The following is a 20,338-nucleotide window of genomic DNA, read 5'->3' as shown; positions in this document are numbered from 1 at the left end:
AGGTGTCCCCTGAGCTTTGGAAGGTGACACTTGGGTTCGGGGTCACATCCTGATGCCATGGGGTGGTGACACCTCTGTCCCCTCCCTCCCCAGAGGTCCAGTGTCCCCAACCTGCCAAGCGCAAGCGCCGCTCCCTGCAGCTCATGGAGTACAAGGGCACCAAGGGTAGGTGGCACCGGAGTGTCCCTTGTCCCCAAGAACACCAGGATGGCCCATGCCCCTGGGGACACCATGGTGTCCCATGTCCTTGAGGGACATCAGATTGTCCCATGTCCTAATCCACACCGGGATCCCAAGCCCTGGTGACACCACAGCGTCCCATGTCCCAAAGGCCACCGGATTGTCCCAAAGGCCACCAGCGTGTCCTGTGTCCCTGGTCACACCGCAACATTCCACACTCTACAGGCCACCAGATTGTCCTACAGGCCACCAGAGTGTCCTAAAGGCCACCAAATTGTCCCATGTCCCCAAAGGACATCAGATCATTCCATATCCCCATCAATACCAGGGTCCCACATCCCAAAGGCCACCAGAGTGTCCCATGTCCCTGAAGGACACCAGCTCATTCCATATCCCTATCAATACCAGTGTCCCATGTCCCAAAGGCCACCAGAGTGTCCCAGGTCCCCGGTGACACCATAGTGCCTCAAACCCCAGAGGCCACCAAAGTGTCCCAGGACCCCGGTGACACCAAAGTGCCTCAAACCCCAAAGGCCACCAGAGTGTCCCATGTCCCTGAGGGACACCAGCTCATTCCATATCCCCATCAATATCAGTGTCCCATGTCCCAAAGGCCACCAGATTGTCCCATGTCCCCAAAGGACACCAGCTCATTCCATATCCCTGTCAATACTAGTGTCCCATGTCCCAAAGGCCACCAGAGTGTCCCAGGTCCCTGGTGACACCACAGATTCCATGACCCAAAGGCCACCAGCATGTCCCGTGTCCCTGGGGATGCCGGGTGCCAATCGGGTCCCTCGGTCCCATCAGCGGCCGAGTACACGGACAAGGCGCAACGCAAGTGCTGCGAGGACGGGATGAAGGACAACCCCATGGGACACAGCTGTGAGCACCGGGCCACCTACATCCAGGACGGGGAGACTTGTGTCCAGGCCTTCCTGACCTGCTGCAACTACATCAAGGGCATCCGCGAGCAGAAGCAGCGCGAGCTCCATCTCCAGCTGGCGCGAAGCAAGTCCTGGGTCATAGGGTTGGGTGAAGGTTGGGAGATGGTTGGGTGAAGGTTGGGAGATGGTTGGATGAAGGTCAAGAGAACCTCAAGCAATGGCTGGGAGAAGGTTGGATGAAGGTTGGGTGATGGTTGGGTAAAGGTTGGGTGAAACTCGGGTGAAGGTCAAGAGAACCTCAAGCAATGGTTGGGTGAATCTTGGGTGAATCTTGGGTGAATCTTGGGTGAATCTTGGGTGAATCTTGGGTGAAGGTTGGGTTAAGGTCAAGAGAACCTCAAGTGATGGTTGGGAGATGTTTGGGGGAAGGTCAAGAGAACCTCAAGTGATGGTTGGGTGGAGGTTGGGTGAAGGTGAAGAGAACCTCAAGCAATGGTTGGGAGATGGTTGGGGGAAGGTCAAGAGAACCTCGGGTGATGGTTGGGTGATGGTTGGGTGGAGGTTGGGGGAAGGTCAAGAGAACCTCAAGCAATGGTTGGGTGAATCTTGGGTGAAGGTCAAGCAATGGTTGGGGGAAGGTTGGGGGAAGGTCAAGTGAACCTCAAGCGATGGTTGGGGAGAGGGTTGGGTGAGGTTGGGTGCTGCCCACACGCTGCTCGGGCGGCGCTTGGATGATGCTGGGGGTGCTACCGGCTCCGCCCAGGGGTTGGTCTCCTGAGGCCACGGTCGAGGGGGATGGTGCCGCCCCCAGGCGAGGTGGACGATGGATTCCTGGACGATGACGACATCCCCTCGCGGAGCCTCTTCCCGGAGAGCTGGTTGTGGCAGGAGGAGACGCTGACGGAGCCGCCCAATGATCTGGGGTGAGCGTGCGACCCCGTCCCACCACCCCGTGGCTCAGCCTGGGGATCGGCACCTCCTCCCTGGCCAGCTCTGGAGGCTGGAGATCAGTTATGAACCCCCCAAGTCTATCAAGGGCCACCTTGGACCTCCTGAGTCAACCTGGGGACCAACTGTGACACGCTGGTCCAGCTCAGGTGGCACCTACACCCCTCTGGTCCACCTTGGGGACCAAGTGTGACACCCTGGTCCAGTTTAGGGACCATCTACACCCTCCTGGTCCACCTTGGGGACCAAGTGTGACATCCTGGTCCAGGTCAGGTGACACCTACACCCCCCCGGTCCACCTTGGGGACCAAGTGGGACACCCTGGTCCAGCTCAGGTAGCACCTACACCCCTCTGGTTCACCTTGGGGACCAAGTGTGACACCCTGGTTAAGCTCAGGGACCATCTACACCCCCCTGGTCCACCTTGGGGACCAGCTGTGAGCCCCCTACTCCAGCGTGGTGGCTGGTGCCACCTCCCAAGCCTGGCTTAGGGTTGGTTGTGACCTCTTTGGTCCTTCTCATCTTCACCAGCATCTCCGGAAAGACTCTGCCCATCTACCTGAAGGACTCCATCACCACCTGGGAGGTCTTGGCCGTCAGCCTGTCCCCAACCAAGGGTATGTGATGGAGGAGGAAGGTGCCCCCTGGGGATTGGAGGAGTTCCCCAAACTTTGGGGTCGTTCCATGGGACTTGAGGGATCTCCTGAACCTTGGGATGGCTCCATGGGACTTGAGGAAGCTCCTAAACCTTGGGAGGACTCCATAGGACTTGAGAAATCTCCTAAACCTTGGGAGGACTCGATGGGACTTGAGGGATCTCCTAAACCTTGGGAGGACTCCATGGGACTTGAGAGATCTCCTAAACCTTGGGGGTGGCTCCATGGGACTTGAGAGATCTCCTGAACCTTGGGAAGATCTGTGGGACTTGGGGAATCTTCTGAACCTTGGTTGGCTCCATGGGACTTGAGGGATCATCTTGGGGACATCCCTGGGACACAAGGAGCCTCTAAACCTGAGCCCCATGTCCCCATGGGCCACCCGGCAGGGCTGTGTGTGGCCGACCCATACGAGATCACGGTGATGAAGGAGTTCTTCATCGACCTGCGCCTGCCCTACTCCGTGGTGAGGAACGAGCAGGTGGAGATCCGCGCCGTCCTCTACAACTACTGGACCCACGAGATCACGGTTGGTAGGAGACCCCCCTGGGTATCTAGGGGGGCTTTGGTGGCCACCTGGACCCCACAGCCAACTCGGTGTCCATCAGGTTCGCGTGGAGCTGGTCCACAACCCGGCCATCTGCAGCGCGTCCACCTCCAAGACGCGCTACCAGCAGATCCTCAAGCTGAAGCCACAATCGTCCTGGGCTGTCCCCTTCGTCATCGTCCCCTTGCAGCTGGGACAACACGATGTGGAGGTCAAGGCCGCCGTCCGGGGCAGTTTCGTGGCCGACGGTGTCAAGAAGAAGCTCAAAGTTGTGGTGAGTAGACGTTGACGCTCATGGTATCTCCACCATGTGGTGCCGCCTTCATCGCTGAGATGTCCCCAGTGTGGTGGCCCTGTGACATCCCCATCTCTGGTTCCATCCTGGTGTTGACGTCCAAGAATCCTCCATCCAGGATGGTCAAGTGTGGCCTTCTGGGGTTCTCCCAGTTTGGCCCGTGACCTGGGGGTGCTGTTTTGTACTGGGACACCTTTCCTAGACAACGCTGGTGGTGGCATTTTGGGCTATTGGGTCCCCTCCATGTCACCTTGAGGTCTTCTTGGTGGTATCTTGAGGTCTTGGTGGCATCTTGGGCTATTGGGTCCCCTCTATGGCACTTTGAGGTCTTCTTGGTGGCGTCTTGGGGTCTTGGTGGCATCTTGGGGTCTTGGGTCCCCTCCATGGCACCTTGAGCTGTTGGTGGCACGTTGGGGTGGGACAACTTTCCTGGACAACCAAGAAGGAGGTTGGGAAGGGGAGGAACCCAAACCCAACCCAACCTGGAGCGTTGGACTCTCCCCTCTGCAGCCCGAAGGGATAAGGTTGGAGAAGACGGTGAAGATTGTTGAGTTGGATCCGAAGACGAAGGGAATCAGTGAGTGGTCCCAGGTGGTCTTGGGGATGTCCCTGTCCCATGGACATGCCCCAGCCCCATGGGAATGTCCCCTGAGGGATCAGGGGCATCTCAGGGGACAAGGGAAGTCCCACTGTGGGCCTGGGACATCTTGAGGGATGATGGATGTGCCACCAAGGGTGGGACTGGGACACCCTGGGGACAAGGGACATCTTGCTACGGAGATGAGGCATCTCAGGGAATTGGGGACATCTTGCTGTGGGTCTGGGACATCCTTGGGGACAAGGGACATCCTTGGGGACAAGGAACATCCTGCTATGGAACTGGAGCACCTCAAGGAATGAGGGGCATCCTGCTGTGGGCCTGGGACACCCTTGGGGACAAGGGACATCTCATTATGGAGATGGCGCATCTCAAGGGAGGAGGGACATCTTGGTCAAGCTCTGGAACCTCTTCAGGGACAAGGGACATCCTGCTGCAGGTCACCTCAGGGTGGTGGGGACATGGTCACCCGTGTCCACCCTGACCTCCCTTGCCCCACAGATGGTGTCCAAGAAGAGCGGGTGAGGGCAGCCAACCTCTCCGACATCGTCCCCAACACCGAATCGGAGACCAAAGTCAGCATCCAAGGTGGGACCACAGGGGACACCCATGGGGACAAATAGGGAGGGGACAGGACGCTCCCGCCTTGACGTGTCCCCTTCTTCTGGTCCAGGCAACCCTGTGTCCATCCTGGTGGAGAAGGCCATCGACGGGGACAAGCTGAAGCACCTCATTGTGACGCCGGCGGGCTGCGGCGAGCAGAACATGATCGGGATGACGCCCACGGTCATCGCCACCCACTACCTGGACAGCACCCAGCAGTGGGAGAGCTTCGGCATCGACCGGCGCGCCGAGGCCGTCAACTTGATCAAAAAAGGTGGGGACATCTGCTGTGGTCTGGTGGCATCTCCCAAAGGATGGTGGCATCATCTCACATAGGGTGGAGTCATCCCCTAAATCGGTGGTGGCATCTCCCGAAGGGTGGTGGCATCTCCCGAAGGGTGGTGGCATCTCCCGAAGGGTGGGGGCATCATCTCACATAGGGTGGAGTCATCCCCTAAATTGGTGGTGGCATCTCCCAAAGGGTGAGGGTATCATCTCGCATAGGGTGGGGGCATCTCCCAAAGGGTGGGAGCATCATCTCCCATAGGGTGGAGCCATGATCTCCCGTAGGGTGGATGCATCTCCTAAATGGGTGGGGGCATCATCTCCCAAATGGTGGGAGCATCTCCCATAAGGTGGGGGCATCATCTCCCATAGGGTGAAGTCATCCCCTAAATGGGTGGGGGCATCATCTCCCAAAGGGTGGTGGCATGTCCCAAAGGATGGCATCATCTCCCATAGGGTGGTGGCATCATCTCCCATAGGACAAAGTCATCCCCTAAATGGGTGGGGGCATCTTCTCCCAAAGGGTGGTGACATGTCCCAAAGGATGGTGTCATCTCCTATAGGGTAGGGGGATCATCTCCCAAAGGGTGGAGACATCTTCTAAATGGGTGGTGGCATCTCCAAAAGGGTGGTGGCATCTCCCATAGGGTGGCAGCATCATCTCCCATAGGGTGGCCAATGACTGAAGGACCTTTATGGCCTGACAGCACCCTTGGGTGCCCCTTGCATTGGCCAACACGCATCTCCTCCCCAGGTTACACCCAACAACTCGCTTTCCGCAAGCCCGACAACTCCTACGCCGCCTTCAAGGACCGGCCATCAAGCACCTGGTGAGGGTCTCGTTGCCACCACCACCACGTGGGTCCAGGTGACGGTGTCGAACGTGCCACCGAGGTCCCCCCTGTCCCCCAGGTTGACGGCCTATGTGGCCAAAGTCTTCTCCTTGGCCATCACGCTGGTGGACATCGAGCCCGAAGTGGTTTGCGGGGCCGTCAAGTGGCTCATCTTGGAGAAGCAGAAGCCTGATGGCATCTTCCAAGAAGACGCTCCCGTCATCCACAAGGAGATGGTGGTATGGGGTTCCCAATGCTGGTGGCCAAGGTTTAGGAGATTCCTCAAGTCCCATGGAGTCCCCCCAAGGTTCGGGAGATTCCTCAAGTCCCATGGAGTCCTCCCAAGGTTCAGGAGATCCCTCAAGTCCCACGGAGTCCTCCCAAGGTTCAGGAGATCCCTCAAGTCCCACGGAGTCCTCCCAAGGTTCAGGAGATCCCTCAAGTCCCACGGAGTCCTCCCAAGGTTCAGGGGATCCCTCAAGTCCCACGGAGTCCTCCCAAGGTTCGGGAGATCCCTCAAGTCCCACGGAGTCCTCCCAAGGTTCGGGAGATCCCTCAAGTCCCACAGAGTCCTCCCAAGGTTCAGGGGATCCCTCAAGTCCCATGGAGTCCCCCCAAGGTTTAGGAGATCCCTCAAGTTCCATGGAACTTCCCAAGGTTCAGGAGATGCTGACTGAGCTATGGGGACAGGATGATGTTGGGTGACATGGACAAGCGTCGGGTGGCCCAAGGTCACCATCCTGAGGTGGTCCTCCCCTATTTTGTCCCCCAGGGCGGGTACCAAGGCGCCGAACCCGAGGTGTCCCTCACGGCCTTCGTCCTCATTGCGCTGCAGGAGTCCCGGGAGATCTGCAAGGACCGCGTCAACGTGAGTGGCCTTGTCCCCAACCCCATGCTGGGGACAATTGGGTCTTGTCACGTAGACCCAACCCTTCTCAAAGCCACCTGAGACCCCAAAATTGGCTTTTCCCCCCTCAGAGCTTGGAGAGGAGCATCACCAAGGCCGCCCAGTACCTCACCAAGAGGTACCAATCGCTGGCCCGGCCCTACACGGTGGCCTTGACCTCCTACGCACTGGCCCTGACCGGCCACCTCAAGAGCGAGAAGGTTCTCATGAAGTTCTCCAAAGGTGACGTTTTGTCCCAGGGGAACATGGGAACAACACCGGGGTGCAGGGGACACGTAGTTATGGGTTATCTGGGGTGGGGACAATGTGTCCCCTGACCGGCCACCTCAAGACTCCTGACTGGCCACCTTAAGGGTGAGAAGGTTCTCATGAAGTTCTCCAAAGGTGACGTTTTGCCTATGGGGGACATGGGGACAACACCAGGGTGCGGGGGACACGTAGTTATGGGTTATCTTGGGTGGGGACAATGTGTCTCCTGACCAGCCACCTCAAGAGCGAGAAGGTTCTCATGAAGTTCTCCAAAGGTGACGTTTTGCCTATGGGGGACATGGGGACAACACCGGGGTGCAGGGGACATGTAGTTATGGGTTATCTTGGGTGGGGACAATGTGTCTCCTGACCAGCCACCTCAAGAGCGAGAAGGTTCTCATGAAGTTCTCCAAAGGTGACGTTTTGCCTATGGGGGACATGGGGACAACACCGGGGTGCAGGGGACACGTAGTTATGGGTTATCTGGGGTGGGGACAATGTGTCCCCTGACCAGCCACCTCAAGACTCCTGACTGGCCACCTTAAGGGTGAGAAGGTTCTCATGAAGTTCTCCAAAGGTGACGTTTTGCCTATGGGGGACATGGGGACAACACCGGGGTGCGGGGGACACGTAGTTATGGGTTATCTTGGGTGGGGACAATGTGTCTCCTGACCAGCCACCTCAAGAGCGAGAAGGTTCTCATGAAGTTCTCCAAAGGTGACGTTTTGCCTATGGGGGACATGGGGACAACACCAGGGTGCGGGGGACATGTAGTTATGGGTTATCTGGGGTGGGGACAATGTGTCCCCAGGGGGTGCTGACCCACCGGTGTCCCCTCAGGGGGGAAGAGCTGGGAGGAACGTAACGCCCGCACCTACAACATGGAGGGGACGTCCTACGCGCTGCTGGCCCTGCTGCAGATGGAGAAGGCAGAGCTGACGGGGCCGGTGGCCCGGTGGTTGGCCCAGCAGAACTACTTCGGTGGTGGCTACGGGTCCACTCAGGTGGGCTACGGGTCCCCCGGCACCCATGGGTGCTACTGTGGGGCAGGTGGGGGTTGAGGGGTCACCTTGTGGCCTTGGGGACTCCAGGGATGGCGAGTGGCTCTTGGGGACGTGTCTGGGACCTCAAGGGTGTTCAGGGATCCATCAGGGTTTGGGGTCCCCCTCAAGGCCACCCTGGGGGCTTTGGGGACACTCCAGATGGTGTCCCCAAGCCCTGGTGACACCAGATGTCCCCCAAAACCACCATGCTGGTGTTCCAAGAGTCATCTTGTCACTTGGGGTCACCCAAGGGGTCTTTGGGGACACTCCAGGTGTTGTCCTCAAGCCCTGGTGACCCCCAGTGTCCCCACAGGCCACCACGCTGGTGTTCCAAGGGTCACCTTGTTGTCACTCAGGGTCACCCAGAGGTCTCTGGGGACAATCCAGATGGTGTCCCCAAGCCCTAGTGACCCCAGATGTCCCCTCATCCTGGTGTTCCACGGGTCACCTTGTTGTCACTTGAGGTCACCCAAGGGGTCTTTGAAGACACTCCAAAGGATGTCCCCAAGTCTCGATGACACCAGATGTCCCCTCATCATGCTGTTCCAAGGGTCATTGTGTTGTAACTCAGGGTCACCCAGGGGCTCTCTGGGGACACTCCAAGTGTTGTCCCCAAGCCCTAGTGACCGCCGGTGTCCCCGCAGGCCACCATGCTGGTGTTCCAGGCGCTGGCCCAGTACCAGCTGGCGTCCCCGCGGCAGCTGGAGCTCAACCTGGACGTGTCGCTGCTGCTGCCGCGTCGCGCCAAACCCGTCACCTACCGCATCGAGAACCGCAACGCGCTGGTGGCGCGGTCCGCAGAGGTACCGCCCCCTGGGGTCACCCGTGTCACCTGTGTCACCCATGTCACCGTCACCGGGGGCCATGCTGTCCCCGGGTGTCCCCATCCCCTCAATGTTCCCCAATGTCCCTGTCCTCTTCATGTCCTTCAGTGTCCCTGTTGTCTTTGTGTTTTGTTGTCCCCTCCATGTCCTTCAGTGCCCCTGTCCCCTTTGTCTTGGTTGTCCCCTCCATGACCCTCAATGTCCCCGTCCCCTTCATGTCCCTCCGTGTCCACTAATGTCCCTGTCTCTTTCATGTCCTTCAGTGTCCATGTCCCCTTTATGTCTTTGTTGTCCACTCCATGTCATTCAATGTCCCTGTCCCCTTCATGTCCCTCCGTGTCCCCTAGTGTCCCTGTCCCCTCCATGTCCTTCAGGGTCCCTGTCCCCTTTATGTCTTGGTTGTCCCCTCCATGTCCTTCAATGTCCATGTCCCCTTTGTGTCTTGGTTGTCCCCTCCATGTCCTTTAGTGTCCCTGTCCCCTTTATGTCTTTGTTGTCCCCTCAATGACCCTTGATGTCCCCGTCCCCTTCATGTCCCTCTGTGTCCCCCAATGTCTGTGTCCCCTTCATGTCCTTCAGTGTCCTTATCCCCTTTGTGTCTTGGTTGTCCCCTCTATGTCCTTTAACATCCCTGTCCCCTCCATGTCCTTCAATGTCCCTGTCCCCTTTGTGTCCTTGTTGTCCCCTTCATGTCCTTCAATGTCCCTGTCCCCTTTGTGTCCCTGTTGTCCCCTCCATGTCCGGGGAATGTCCCCATTGTCCCTGTCCCCACAGACCAAGCTGAACGAGGACTTCACGGTGAAAGCCGAGGGCACGGGCAAGGGGACAATGACAGTGGTGACCGTCTACAATGCCAAGGTCCCCGAGAAGGACAACAAGTGTGACAACTTCGACCTGAGGGTGCAGGTGGAGGACGTCAAGGCGGGTGAGTCCCCAATGTCCCCACAGTGTCCTCTGTACCCCTCCCCATGTCCTCTGTGTGTATCCCCCAGGTCCCCTTCGATGTCCCCTCATTGTCCCTGCATTGTTCCCCCACAGGCAAGGAAGAGGACGGCGTTGTCCGCTCCGTCAAGATCACCATCTGCACCAGGTTGGGGACATTAGGGACAATGGAGATAAGGAGAGGAGTGGGGACACTGGGGACAGGGATATCAGGGATGGGGGTGTTGGGGACAAGGGGGGACAAGCGTGTGGCCTCAGCGCTGTCCCCACAGGCACCTGGACAATGTGGATGCCACCATGTCCATCCTGGATGTGTCCATGCTCACCGGCTTCTCGCCCGACCTGCAGGACCTGAAGAGGGTGAGCATGGGGACACGGGGACACATGTGGGGACATGGGGACAAGGGGAGGGGACACAGCGCCCTGCCGTTGTGTGCCACCATGCCCTCGTGTCACCATGTCCCCGTATTCCCCTGTGCTGCTGAGTCCCTGGCCCTGGCCACGTGTCCCCTGGTGTCGCTGTGTCCTTGTGTCCCCATGTCCTCCTGTGTCCCCCTGTGGTCCCACATACTCCATGTGGTCCCATGTCCCCACATCCCCACGTCCCCCCGTGTCCCCCCACGTCTCCCCATCCCCTCGTGTCCCCCTGTGTCCCCACGTCCCCTCGTGTCCCCACATCCCCCAGTGCCCCTACCTCTCCCCGTGTCCCCCAGTGTCCCCACATCCCCACATGTTCTCATCCCCCCGTGTCCCCGCATCCCTGCATCCTGCCATGGTCCCCACGTGTCCCCATGTGCCCGGTGTCACCGTGTCCCTGTCCCCAGCTCACGGAAGGGGTGGACAGGTACATCTCCAAGTTCGAGATCGACAAAGCGCTGGCAGAGCGCAGCAACCTCGTCATCTACCTGGACAAGGTGGGGACAATGGGGACACGAGGATGGGGACAAGGATGGGATGGGGCTGGGGGCACGATGGGACAGGGATGGGGACAGCAACAAGGATGGAGACAAGGACATGGGGGACAATGGGGACATGGGAGTGGGGACAAGGATGGGGACACAGGTGGGATTTGGGACAGGAAAAGGCTCTCAGGGGTGGGGACAAGGCCAGGGGTGGCTCCACATGGTGGATGGGGACATGGCGGTGACACAGCTGGGGACAGGGCCAGGCTGGGGGTTGTGGCGCTGACACTGTCCCTGTGTCCCCACGGTGTCCCTGCGGTGTCCCCATGAGCATGTCACGCTCGTGATGTGACATGACATGATGGGACACCTCATGGCCATGATAGGACCTCATGGCCATGATGGGACACGCCACGGTTGTGATGGGACAAGTCATGGCCATGATGGGATGTGTCCATTGACCTGATGGGACGTGTCATGGTCGTGATGGGACACATCATGGCCACGATGGGACAATCCATTGACATAATGGGACACGTCATGGTCATGATGGGTTGTGTCATTGAGCTGATGGGACACATCATGGTTGCGATGGGACGAGTCGTGGCCATGATGGGATGTGTCATTGACCTGATGGGACACGTCATGATCGTGATGGTGTCCCCGCGTTGTCCCCGTGTCCCCAGATCTCCCACAAGGCCGAGGAGTGTTTTGCCTTCAAGGCCCATCAGCGGTTCCGCGTGGGCCTGATCCAGCCAGCGGCCGTCACCGTCTACAGCTACTACAAGATTGGTGCGTCCCCATGTCCCCTCCTGTCACCCTCAGGTCCCCTCTGTCCTCCACAAAGTCCCCTCCACGTCCCCTCCTGTCCCTTTGTCCCATCTGGTCTTCTCCCTGTGTCCCTTTGTGTCCCCTGTGTCCTCCACGTGTCTCCCAATCGTGTCCCCCCTCACCTCGTGTCCCCTCGTGTCCCTTTGTGTCCCCACAGATGACCGTTGCACCCGTTTCTACCACCCGGACAAGGACGGGGGACAACTGAGCAAGATCTGCTATGGGGACGTCTGCCGCTGCGCCGAAGGTGACGTGGGGACAACGGTGTGACCGTGATGGGACACATCATGGTGGTGATGGGACAAGTCATTGATGTGATGGAACACGTCATGGCGGTGACAGGACATGGCGTGGTGGTGGTGGGACCTCATGGCCATGATGGGACATGTCGTTGGCATGATGGGTCCTCATGGTCATGATAGGACATGTCTTGGTTGCAATGGGACATGTCATGGCCATGATGGAACCTTGTGGCCATGATGGGACATGATGGGACAAGTCATGGCCATGATGGGACCTCATGGCCGTGATGGGACGTGTCATTGATATGATGGGACATGTCATGGTTGCAATGGGACACATCATGGGTATGATAGGACATCATGGCCATGATGGGACCTCGTGGCCACAATGGGATGTGTCATTGACATAATGGGACATGTCATGGTCATGATGGGACACATGAAGGTCAAGATGGGACATATCAATGACGTGATGGAACATGTCACACTCGTGATGTGACATACCATGACCATGACGTGTTCCGTCACATCGTGGCCATGATAGGACATGTCATGGTTGCAATGGGACACCTCATGGCCATGATAGGACCTCATGACCATGATGGGACATGTCATGGTTGTGATGGGACAAGTCATGGCCATGATGGGATGTGTCATTGAGCTGATGGGACATGTCATGGTCATGATGGGACCTGTCATTGACATGATGAGACATGTGAAGGTCATGATGTGACATATCAATGACGTGATGGAACACGTCACGCTCATGATGTGACATGTCGTGACCATGATGGGACACGTCATGGCCATGATGGACGTGGCATTGACATGACGGGACACGTCGTGGTTGTGATGGGGCCACGTCCCTGCTGTGATGCGACGTGTCACTGCCACCCCAGACCGTGTCATGGCCATGTCCCCATGTCCCCACAGAAAACTGCTTCGTGCGGCACAAGGACGACGTCGCCGTCACCGTCAACCAGCGCATCGAGCGTGCCTGCGAGGCCGGGGTTGACTACGGTGGGACATGGGGACACGGGGACAATGGGGGGTGTGGCGTCATGGAGGGACAATGTGGGGCGTGGCATCATGGAGGGACAATGGGGGATGTGACGTCATGGAAGGACAATGGGGAATGTGATGTCATGGAGGGACAATGGAGGGTGTGACGTCATGGAGGGACAATGAGGGACACAAAGGATATGGGTGGGGACATGAAGGGGCCATAGAAGGACATTGGTAGGCAATGAGGACACAGGAGGCCATGGGGGGACAAAAGGGACAGGAGGGGACATGGAGGGACACGGGGCAGCATTGTGGGTGCTGTGACTGGGTGGGGGTGACGTGGTGATGTCCCCTCCCCAGTGTACAAGGTGAAGCTGGTGGCCACGGAGCAGTCGCCGTCACACGACAACTACATCATGACCGTCCTCTCTGTCATCAAGACGGGTATGACCGTGGTTTGGGGACAAGGCCACTGTGGCGGTCACCTCGGGCTGGGGACAGGCAGGGAGGGGGGGTTGGTGGCACTAAGGTGGCGTGGGGACACCCAAGTAGGTTGGGGACACTCAATGGTGATGGGGACACTCATTGGGAAGGGCCACCAGGGAGGCTGGTGGCACCAGGGTGGCTTGGGGACACCTAACAGTGATGGGGACACTCATTAGGAAGGGCCACCAGGGGGGTTGGTGGCACTCAAGGGTGTTGGGGACACCCATGTGGGTTGGGGATGCTCAACAGTGGCTGGGACACCTATTGGGAAGGGTCACCAGAGGGGTTGGTGGCACTCAAGGGTGTTGGGGACATTCAAGTGGGTTGGGGACACCCATGTGGGTTGGGGATGCTCAACTGTGGCTGGGACACCTATTGGGAAGGGTCACCAGGGGGGTTGGTGGCACTCAAGGGTGTTGGGGACACCCATGAAGGCCAGTGTCACCCAGTTGAGGTGGGGACACCCACGGGTGCTGGGGAAGGCTGGAGGGGGCTGGTGTCACCCACAGCTGGTGACAATAGTCCCTGGGGACTGAGTGTCCCCATTGCGGGATGTACCCAAGCGGCCGTCCCCATTACGTTGGGTGGAGGTGACGTGTCACCCACGTGTCTCCTCGGGTGACAGGGACCGACGAGGACCCGGCCGGGAGCAACCGGACCTTCGTGAGCCACCGGCAGTGCCGGGACGCGCTGCAGCTGCGGCTCGGGCAGGAATACCTGGTGTGGGGCCTGGCCAGCGACATGTGGGTCACCAACGGCCGGTAAGGACATGGGGACACGTGGGGACATGGGGGATGTGGGTGGGATATGGGGATGTGGAAATACAGGGACATGAGACACTGGGGATGTGGGTGGATGGGACATGGGGACATGTGTGGGGACACACATGGGGATGTGGGGACATAAGACATGAGACATTGGGGACATGGGGACACAAGACATGAGACATTGGGGACGTAGGGACACACGTGGGGACATGGGGACACAAGACATGAGACATTGGGGACATGGGGACACACGTGGGGACATGGAGACACAAGACATGAGACACTGGGGATGTGGGTGGGTGGGATATGGGGACGTGGAAATACAAGGACATGAGACACTGGGGATGTGGGTAGAAGGGACATGGGGACACGTGTGGGGACACATGTGGGGACATGGGGACACAAGACATGAGACATTGGGGATGTAGGGACACACGTGGGGACATGGGGACACAAGACATGAGACACTGGGGACGTAGGGACACACGTGGGGACATGGGGACACAAGACATGAAACATTGGGGACATGGGGACACACGTGGGGACATGGGGACACAAGACATGAGACATTGGGGATATGGGGACACACGTGGGGACATGGAGACACAAGACATGAGACACTGGGGACATGGGGACACATGTGGGGACATGGGGACACAAGACATGAGACACTGGGGATGTGGGTGGGTGGGATATGGGGACGTGGAAATACAAGGACATGAGACACTGGGGATGTGGGTAGAAGGGACATGGGGACACGTGTGGGGACACATGTGGGGACATGGGGACACAAGACATGAGACATTGGGGACGTAGGGACACATGTGGGGACATAAGACATGAGACACTGGGGATGTGGATGGGTGGGATATGGGGACATGGAAATACAGGGACATGGGACACTGGGGACACGGGTAGATGGGACATGGGGACATAAGACATGAGACACTGGGAACATGGGGACACGCGTGGGGACGTGGGGACACAAGACATGAGACACTGGGGATGTGGATGGGTGGGATATGGGGACATGGAAATACAGGGACATGAGACACTAGGGACACGGGTAGATGGGACATGGGGACACGTGTGGGGACACAGGGACACACATGTGGACACAGTGACATGGGACATGGAAAGACAGGGACATGAGACATGAGGACGTTTGGGACAGAGGTAGATGGGACATGGGGACTCACCTGGGGACATGGGGACATGTGTGGGGGACATGGGGACACAAGACATGAGACACTGGGGATGTGGGTAGACGGGACATGAGGACACAGGGACACAAGACATGGGGACATTGGGAACAGGCAGATGGGACACGGGGACATGGGAACACATGTGGGGACACAGGACATGGGACACTGGGGATGTGGGTAGATGGGACATGGGGACTTGTGGGGACATTGGTGACATGGGCAGCTGGGACATGAGTGAGCAGGACACAGGGACACAAGCCACAGGACATCGGGGACATGTGGGGACACAGGGACACGAGCCAGGGGACCCTGGGGCTGTGGGCAGAGGGAACAGGGGGTCCCAGAGCCACACGGTGACAAGGCCTGTCCCCATTCTCCGCTATCTCTCATGGGGTCATGCTCCCACCCGTGTGTCCCCCATTATAACCCGTGTCCCCTGTGTCCCCCGTGTCCCCAGCTTCTCGTACCTGGTGGGGAAGGACACGTGGCTGGAGCTGTGGCCCTCGGAGGACGCGTGTCAGGAGCCGGACCTCATGTCCCTGTGCCAGGACCTGCTGGATTTCGCCGAGGCCATGACCATGTTCGGGTGCCCGTCCTGAGCCCCCCACCCATGGGTGCCCGCTATGGGTGCCCCGCACCCTCCCGTCCCCCCACACACACTTTTTTAGGGGTTAAATAAAGGCCTTACTGACAGTCCGGCTCTGGGTTTGTATGGGGGGGGACGTGGGGACGTGGTTGGGGACAATGGGGTGGTGAGGCCTTTGCTGGTGTCATGGAGACTTTGTAGGGGACACCGGGGTGGTGGGGACACCATAGGGGGTGATGGTGTCATCGTAGTGGGTGATGGGCTTTGTTGAGCCCTGCCGGGCTCTATTGGGCTTTGTTGGGCTTTGTTGAGCTCTGTTGGGCCCTATTGGGCTTTGTTGAGCTCTGTTGGGCCCTATTGGGCTTTGTTGAGCTCTATTGGGCTTTGTTGAGCTCTGTTGGGCCCCATTGGGCTTTGTTGAGCTCTGTTGGGCCCCATTGGGCTTTGTTGAGCTCTGTTGGGCCCCATTGGGCTTTGTTGAGCCCTGTCGGGCTCTATTGGGCTTTGTCGGGCTCTGTTGGGCTCTATTGAGCTCCGTTGAAGTCTGCTTGTCTGCTTGAGCTCTGCTGGGCCCTATTGGGCTCTGTCGGGCTCTGTTGAGCTCTGTCGGGCCCTACTGGGCTTTGCTGAGCTCTGCTGGGCCCTGTTGGGCTTTGTTGAGCTCTGCTGGGCTCCGTTGGGCTCTCTTGAGCTCTGTCGGGCCCTACTGGGCTTTGCTGAGCTCTGTTGGGCTCTGTTGGGATTTGTTGAGCTCTATTGGGCTCTGTTGGGCTTTGTTGAGCTCTGCTGGGCTCTATTGGGCTCTGTTGAGCTCTGCTGGGCCCTGATGGGCTTTGCTGAGCTCTGCTGGGCTCTATTGGGCTCTGTTGAGCTCTGTTGGACTCTGTTGGGCTTTGTCGAGCTCTGTCGGGCTTTGTTGGGCTCTGTTGGGCTTTGTTGGGCTCCACAAAGGAGAAATTCAGAGATTACTTCATTCTGTATTTAATTAATGACTTATTGAAGGATTTGCCCCATTCTATATTTAATTAATGATTCATTTAAGGATTTGCCCCATGATATAATTTTGAAATCTGCTTTTTTTTTTTTTTTTTGGAAAATCACATGAAAACGGGGAAAACTAAGCAGAAAATCAGCAATTCCAGGCCTTCTCGCAGATCCAGCGGTGGGCGCGGGAGCAGCGCTCGTCGCTCCAGACGCCGCCGGCCCCGATGGCGCCGCAATCCTCCTGCTCCTTGTCCTTGTTCTCCGTCCACGTGTCCCAATAACTGCGAAAATGGGGCCAAAATGATTAAAAACACGTTAAGTTTACGCACAACGGCCAAAAAAGCGAATTTCTGGTGCGTCAACTTTGCCGTTTTCCTTTGATTTCCCAATTATTCCCCATTTTGGGGGGTTTTACCTGATGCTGGTGCGGTCGCCATTGGTCCAGACCCAGTTTCCCTCCTGTAGCTGGTCCGTCACCCCCAACCAGTACAGGCCACTGCTGTTCACGTTCTCCACTAAAAAACCCTGAAATGAGGCAGAATTGGTTAAAAAACTCAACTCGCTCAACTCATCTCAACTTGTTCAGCTCAACTCATCTCAACTTGTTCAGCTCAACTCATCTCAACTTGTTCAGCTCAACTCATCTCAACTTGTTCAGCTCAACTCATCTCAACTTGTTCAGCTCAACTCATCTCAACTTGTTCAGCTCAACTCATCTCAACTTGCTCAGCTCAACTCAGCTCAACTTGCTCAGCTCAACTCAGCTCAACTCAAGTCACTCAGCTCAACTCAATTCACTCAGCTCAACTCAACCCAACTCAGCTCAACTCAAGTTACTCAGCTCAACCCAACTCAGCTCAGCTCCACTCAACTCATCTCAACTTGCTCAGCTCAACTCAGCTCAACTCAACTCACGTCATTCAGCTCAGCTCAACTCAAGTTGCTCAGCTCAGCTCAACTCGCTCAGCTCAACTCAGCTCAACTCAAGTCGCTCAGCTCAACCCAACTCAACTCTCTCAGCTCAACTCAACTCAGCTCAGATCAACCCAGCTCAACCCAACTCAAGTCGCTCAGCTCAACCCAACTCAAGTCGCTCAGCTCAGCTCAACTCGCTCAGCTCAACCCAGCTCAACTCAACTCAGCTCAGCTCAACCCAGCTCAACTCAACTCAGCTCAGCTCAACCCAACTCAGCTCAACTCAAGTTACTCAGCTCAACCCAACTCAGCTCAGCTCAACTCAGCTCAATTCAACTCGGTCAGCTCAACTCAGTTCAACTCAGCTCACTCAACTCACGTCACTCAGCTCAATTCAACTCACTCAACTCATCTCAACTTGCTCAGCTCAACTCAGCTCAACTCAACTCACGTCATTCAGCTCAGCTCAACTCAAGTCGCTCAGCTCAGCTCAACTCGCTCAGCTCAACTCAGCTCAACTCAAGTCGCTCAGCTCAACCCAACTCAACTCTCTCAGCTCAACTCAACTCAGCTCAGATCAACCCAGCTCAACCCAACTCAAGTCGCTCAACTCAGCTCAACTCGCTCAGCTCAACCCAACTCAAGTCGCTCAGCTCAGCTCAACTCGCTCAGCTCAACCCAGCTCAACTCAACTCAGCTCAGCTCAACCCAGCTCAACTCAACTCAGCTCAGCTCAACCCAGCTCAACTCAACTCAGCTCAGCTCAACCCAGCTCAACTCAACTCAGCTCAGCTCAACCCAACTCAGCTCAACTCAAGTTACTCAGCTCAACCCAACTCAGCTCAGCTCAACTCAGCTCAATTCAACTCGCTCAGCTCAACTCAGTTCAACTCAGCTCACTCAACTCACTCAACTCAGCTCAATTCAACTCACTCAACTCATCTCAACTTGCTCAGCTCAACTCAGTTCAACTCAACTCATGTAATTCAGCTCAGCTCAAGTCGCTCAGCTCAGCTCAACTCACTCAGCTCAACTCAGCTCAACTCAAGTCGCTCAGCTCAACCCAACTCAACTCTCTCAGCTCAACTCAACTCAGCTCAGATCAACCCAGCTCAACCCAACTCAAGTCGCTCAGCTCAACCCAACTCAAGTCGCTCAGCTCAACCCAACTCAAGTCGCTCAGCTCAACCCAACTCAAGTCGCTCAGCTCAACCCAACTCAAGTCGCTCAGCTCAACCCAACTCAAGTCACTCAGCTCAACTCAGCTCACTCAACTCACTCAACTCAGCTCAGCTCAACCCAGCTCAACTCAACTCAGCTCAGCTCAACCCAGCTCAACCCAACTCAACTTGCTCAGCTCAACCCAACTCAACTTGCTCAGCTCAACCCAACTCAACTTGCTCAGCTCAGCTCAACCCAACTTACTCAACTCAGCTCAGCTCAACCCAACTCAACTCGCTCAACTCAGCTCAGCTCAACCAACCCAACCCAACCCAACTTGCTCAACTGAACTCAACTCCCCAAGCGCACCTGCTCTCTCTCAGAGTCGACGATGACGAGATGCGCGTCCTGGTCGGCGCAGAGCTCCCCGGCGTCCGCCCAGTTCGCCCGTTCCGACGAGAAGAAGTAGCAGCTCTTCTCGAAGATTTGCCACCCGGCCGAGCACTTTTTGCCGTCGGGGACGGACCTGCAGATCAGCGCTGGTTGGTGGGGAGGGAGACGATGAGAAACGGCCGCAAAAACGGAGGGAATTCGGTTATTTTGGGGGGGAAACGCGGTGTGTTCGTACCGGCGATGTCCTGCAGCTCCTGGCGCTGCCGCTGCATCCCGCTCCGCAGCCGCGTCTGCTCGCGCCGCCGCTCCCGCAGCTCCTGCCGCACTGCGCGACCCCCAAATGCCCCGTTTTACCCCATTTCCAGCCTTTTCCCCCCAAGATTTACCACTTTTCCATGCGCAGAAACCCCAATCGGGGCAGTGGGTTTGGGGGACGTTTTGCTGCGCTATTGCTCGTGATATAGTTATTAATTAATGACTTGTTTAAGCATTTAGCCCATGATACAATTTAATTAACGGCTTACAGAATGGGGTGAGTCCTTCCATATTTATTTAATGACTCATTGAAGCATTTGGCCCATGATATAATGTAATTAATGACTTATTGCAGGATTTGCCCCATTCTGTATTTAATTAATGACTCCTTTAAGTATTTGGCCCATAATATAATTAATGACTTACCTAAAGGATTTGCCCCATTCTGTATTTAATTAGTGACTTATTGAAGGATTTGCCCCATTCTGTGTTTAATTAATGACTCCTTTATGCATTTGGCCTATGATATAACTTAATTAATGACTTATTGAAAGATTGGGCCCATTCTGTATTTAATTATTGACTTATTGAAGGATTTGCCCCATTCTGTGTTTAATTAATGACTCCTTTATGCATTTGGCCCATGATATAACTTAATTAATGACTTATTGAAAGTTTGGGCCCATTCTGTATTTAATTAATGACTTACTGAAGGATTTGCCCCATTCTGTATTTAATTAATGACTTATTGAAGGATTTGCCCCATTCTGTATTTAATTAATGACTCATTTAAGGATTTAGCCCATGAT

The 20,338-nt window shown here is 56.6% G+C and overlaps 2 protein-coding genes across 5 annotated transcripts in view; one reads left to right on the top strand and one right to left on the bottom strand.

Annotated features, from left to right (window-relative positions):
• Window positions 1–15,928, top strand: part of C3 (complement C3) — a 28,820-nt gene extending 12,892 nt beyond the window's left edge. Inside the window, exons 16-40 of one of the 2 annotated variants that reach the window (XM_065043913.1) lie at window positions 94–165; window positions 991–1,191; window positions 1,879–1,990; window positions 2,547–2,632; window positions 3,061–3,200; window positions 3,280–3,492; window positions 4,024–4,090; window positions 4,613–4,699; window positions 4,785–4,988; window positions 5,754–5,829; window positions 5,912–6,071; window positions 6,605–6,700; window positions 6,811–6,961; window positions 7,829–7,992; window positions 8,676–8,834; window positions 9,630–9,780; window positions 9,894–9,945; window positions 10,070–10,157; window positions 10,622–10,711; window positions 11,386–11,491; window positions 11,688–11,777; window positions 12,706–12,792; window positions 13,138–13,221; window positions 13,889–14,024; window positions 15,693–15,928. In XM_065043913.1, coding sequence (XP_064899985.1) covers window positions 94–165; window positions 991–1,191; window positions 1,879–1,990; window positions 2,547–2,632; window positions 3,061–3,200; window positions 3,280–3,492; window positions 4,024–4,090; window positions 4,613–4,699; window positions 4,785–4,988; window positions 5,754–5,829; window positions 5,912–6,071; window positions 6,605–6,700; window positions 6,811–6,961; window positions 7,829–7,992; window positions 8,676–8,834; window positions 9,630–9,780; window positions 9,894–9,945; window positions 10,070–10,157; window positions 10,622–10,711; window positions 11,386–11,491; window positions 11,688–11,777; window positions 12,706–12,792; window positions 13,138–13,221; window positions 13,889–14,024; window positions 15,693–15,834 — 3,014 coding nt within the window. In that variant the 3' untranslated portion in view covers window positions 15,835–15,928. Of the gene's footprint in view, window positions 1–93; window positions 166–990; window positions 1,192–1,830; window positions 1,991–2,546; window positions 2,633–3,060; window positions 3,201–3,279; window positions 3,493–4,023; window positions 4,091–4,612; window positions 4,700–4,784; window positions 4,989–5,753; window positions 5,830–5,911; window positions 6,072–6,604; window positions 6,701–6,810; window positions 6,962–7,828; window positions 7,993–8,675; window positions 8,835–9,629; window positions 9,781–9,893; window positions 9,946–10,069; window positions 10,158–10,621; window positions 10,712–11,385; window positions 11,492–11,687; window positions 11,778–12,705; window positions 12,793–13,137; window positions 13,222–13,888; window positions 14,025–15,692 lie in introns of both variants that reach the window. The other variant, XM_065043912.1, reaches the window with a different exon arrangement.
• Window positions 15,929–16,788: 860 nt separating this feature from the next.
• LOC102087605 (hepatic lectin) overlaps window positions 16,789–20,338 on the bottom strand; it is a 9,149-nt gene continuing 5,599 nt past the window's right edge. For 2 of the 3 annotated variants that reach the window (XM_005513737.4, XM_065043925.1), the window contains 4 exons: window positions 19,510–19,599; window positions 19,251–19,420; window positions 17,221–17,330; window positions 16,789–17,086 (listed from right to left, as the gene is read on the bottom strand). In XM_005513737.4, the coding sequence (XP_005513794.3) occupies window positions 16,951–17,086; window positions 17,221–17,330; window positions 19,251–19,420; window positions 19,510–19,599 (506 nt within the window). In that variant the 3' untranslated portion in view covers window positions 16,789–16,950. The remainder of the gene's footprint in view (window positions 17,087–17,220; window positions 17,331–19,250; window positions 19,421–19,509; window positions 19,600–20,338) is intronic. The other variant, XM_021281167.2, reaches the window with a different exon arrangement.

This window comes from Columba livia, chromosome 30 (genome assembly GCF_036013475.1).
Source record: "Columba livia isolate bColLiv1 breed racing homer chromosome 30, bColLiv1.pat.W.v2, whole genome shotgun sequence".
NCBI lineage: Eukaryota > Metazoa > Chordata > Aves > Columbiformes > Columbidae > Columba > Columba livia.
This window is presented reverse-complemented; position numbering and strand designations above follow the sequence as displayed.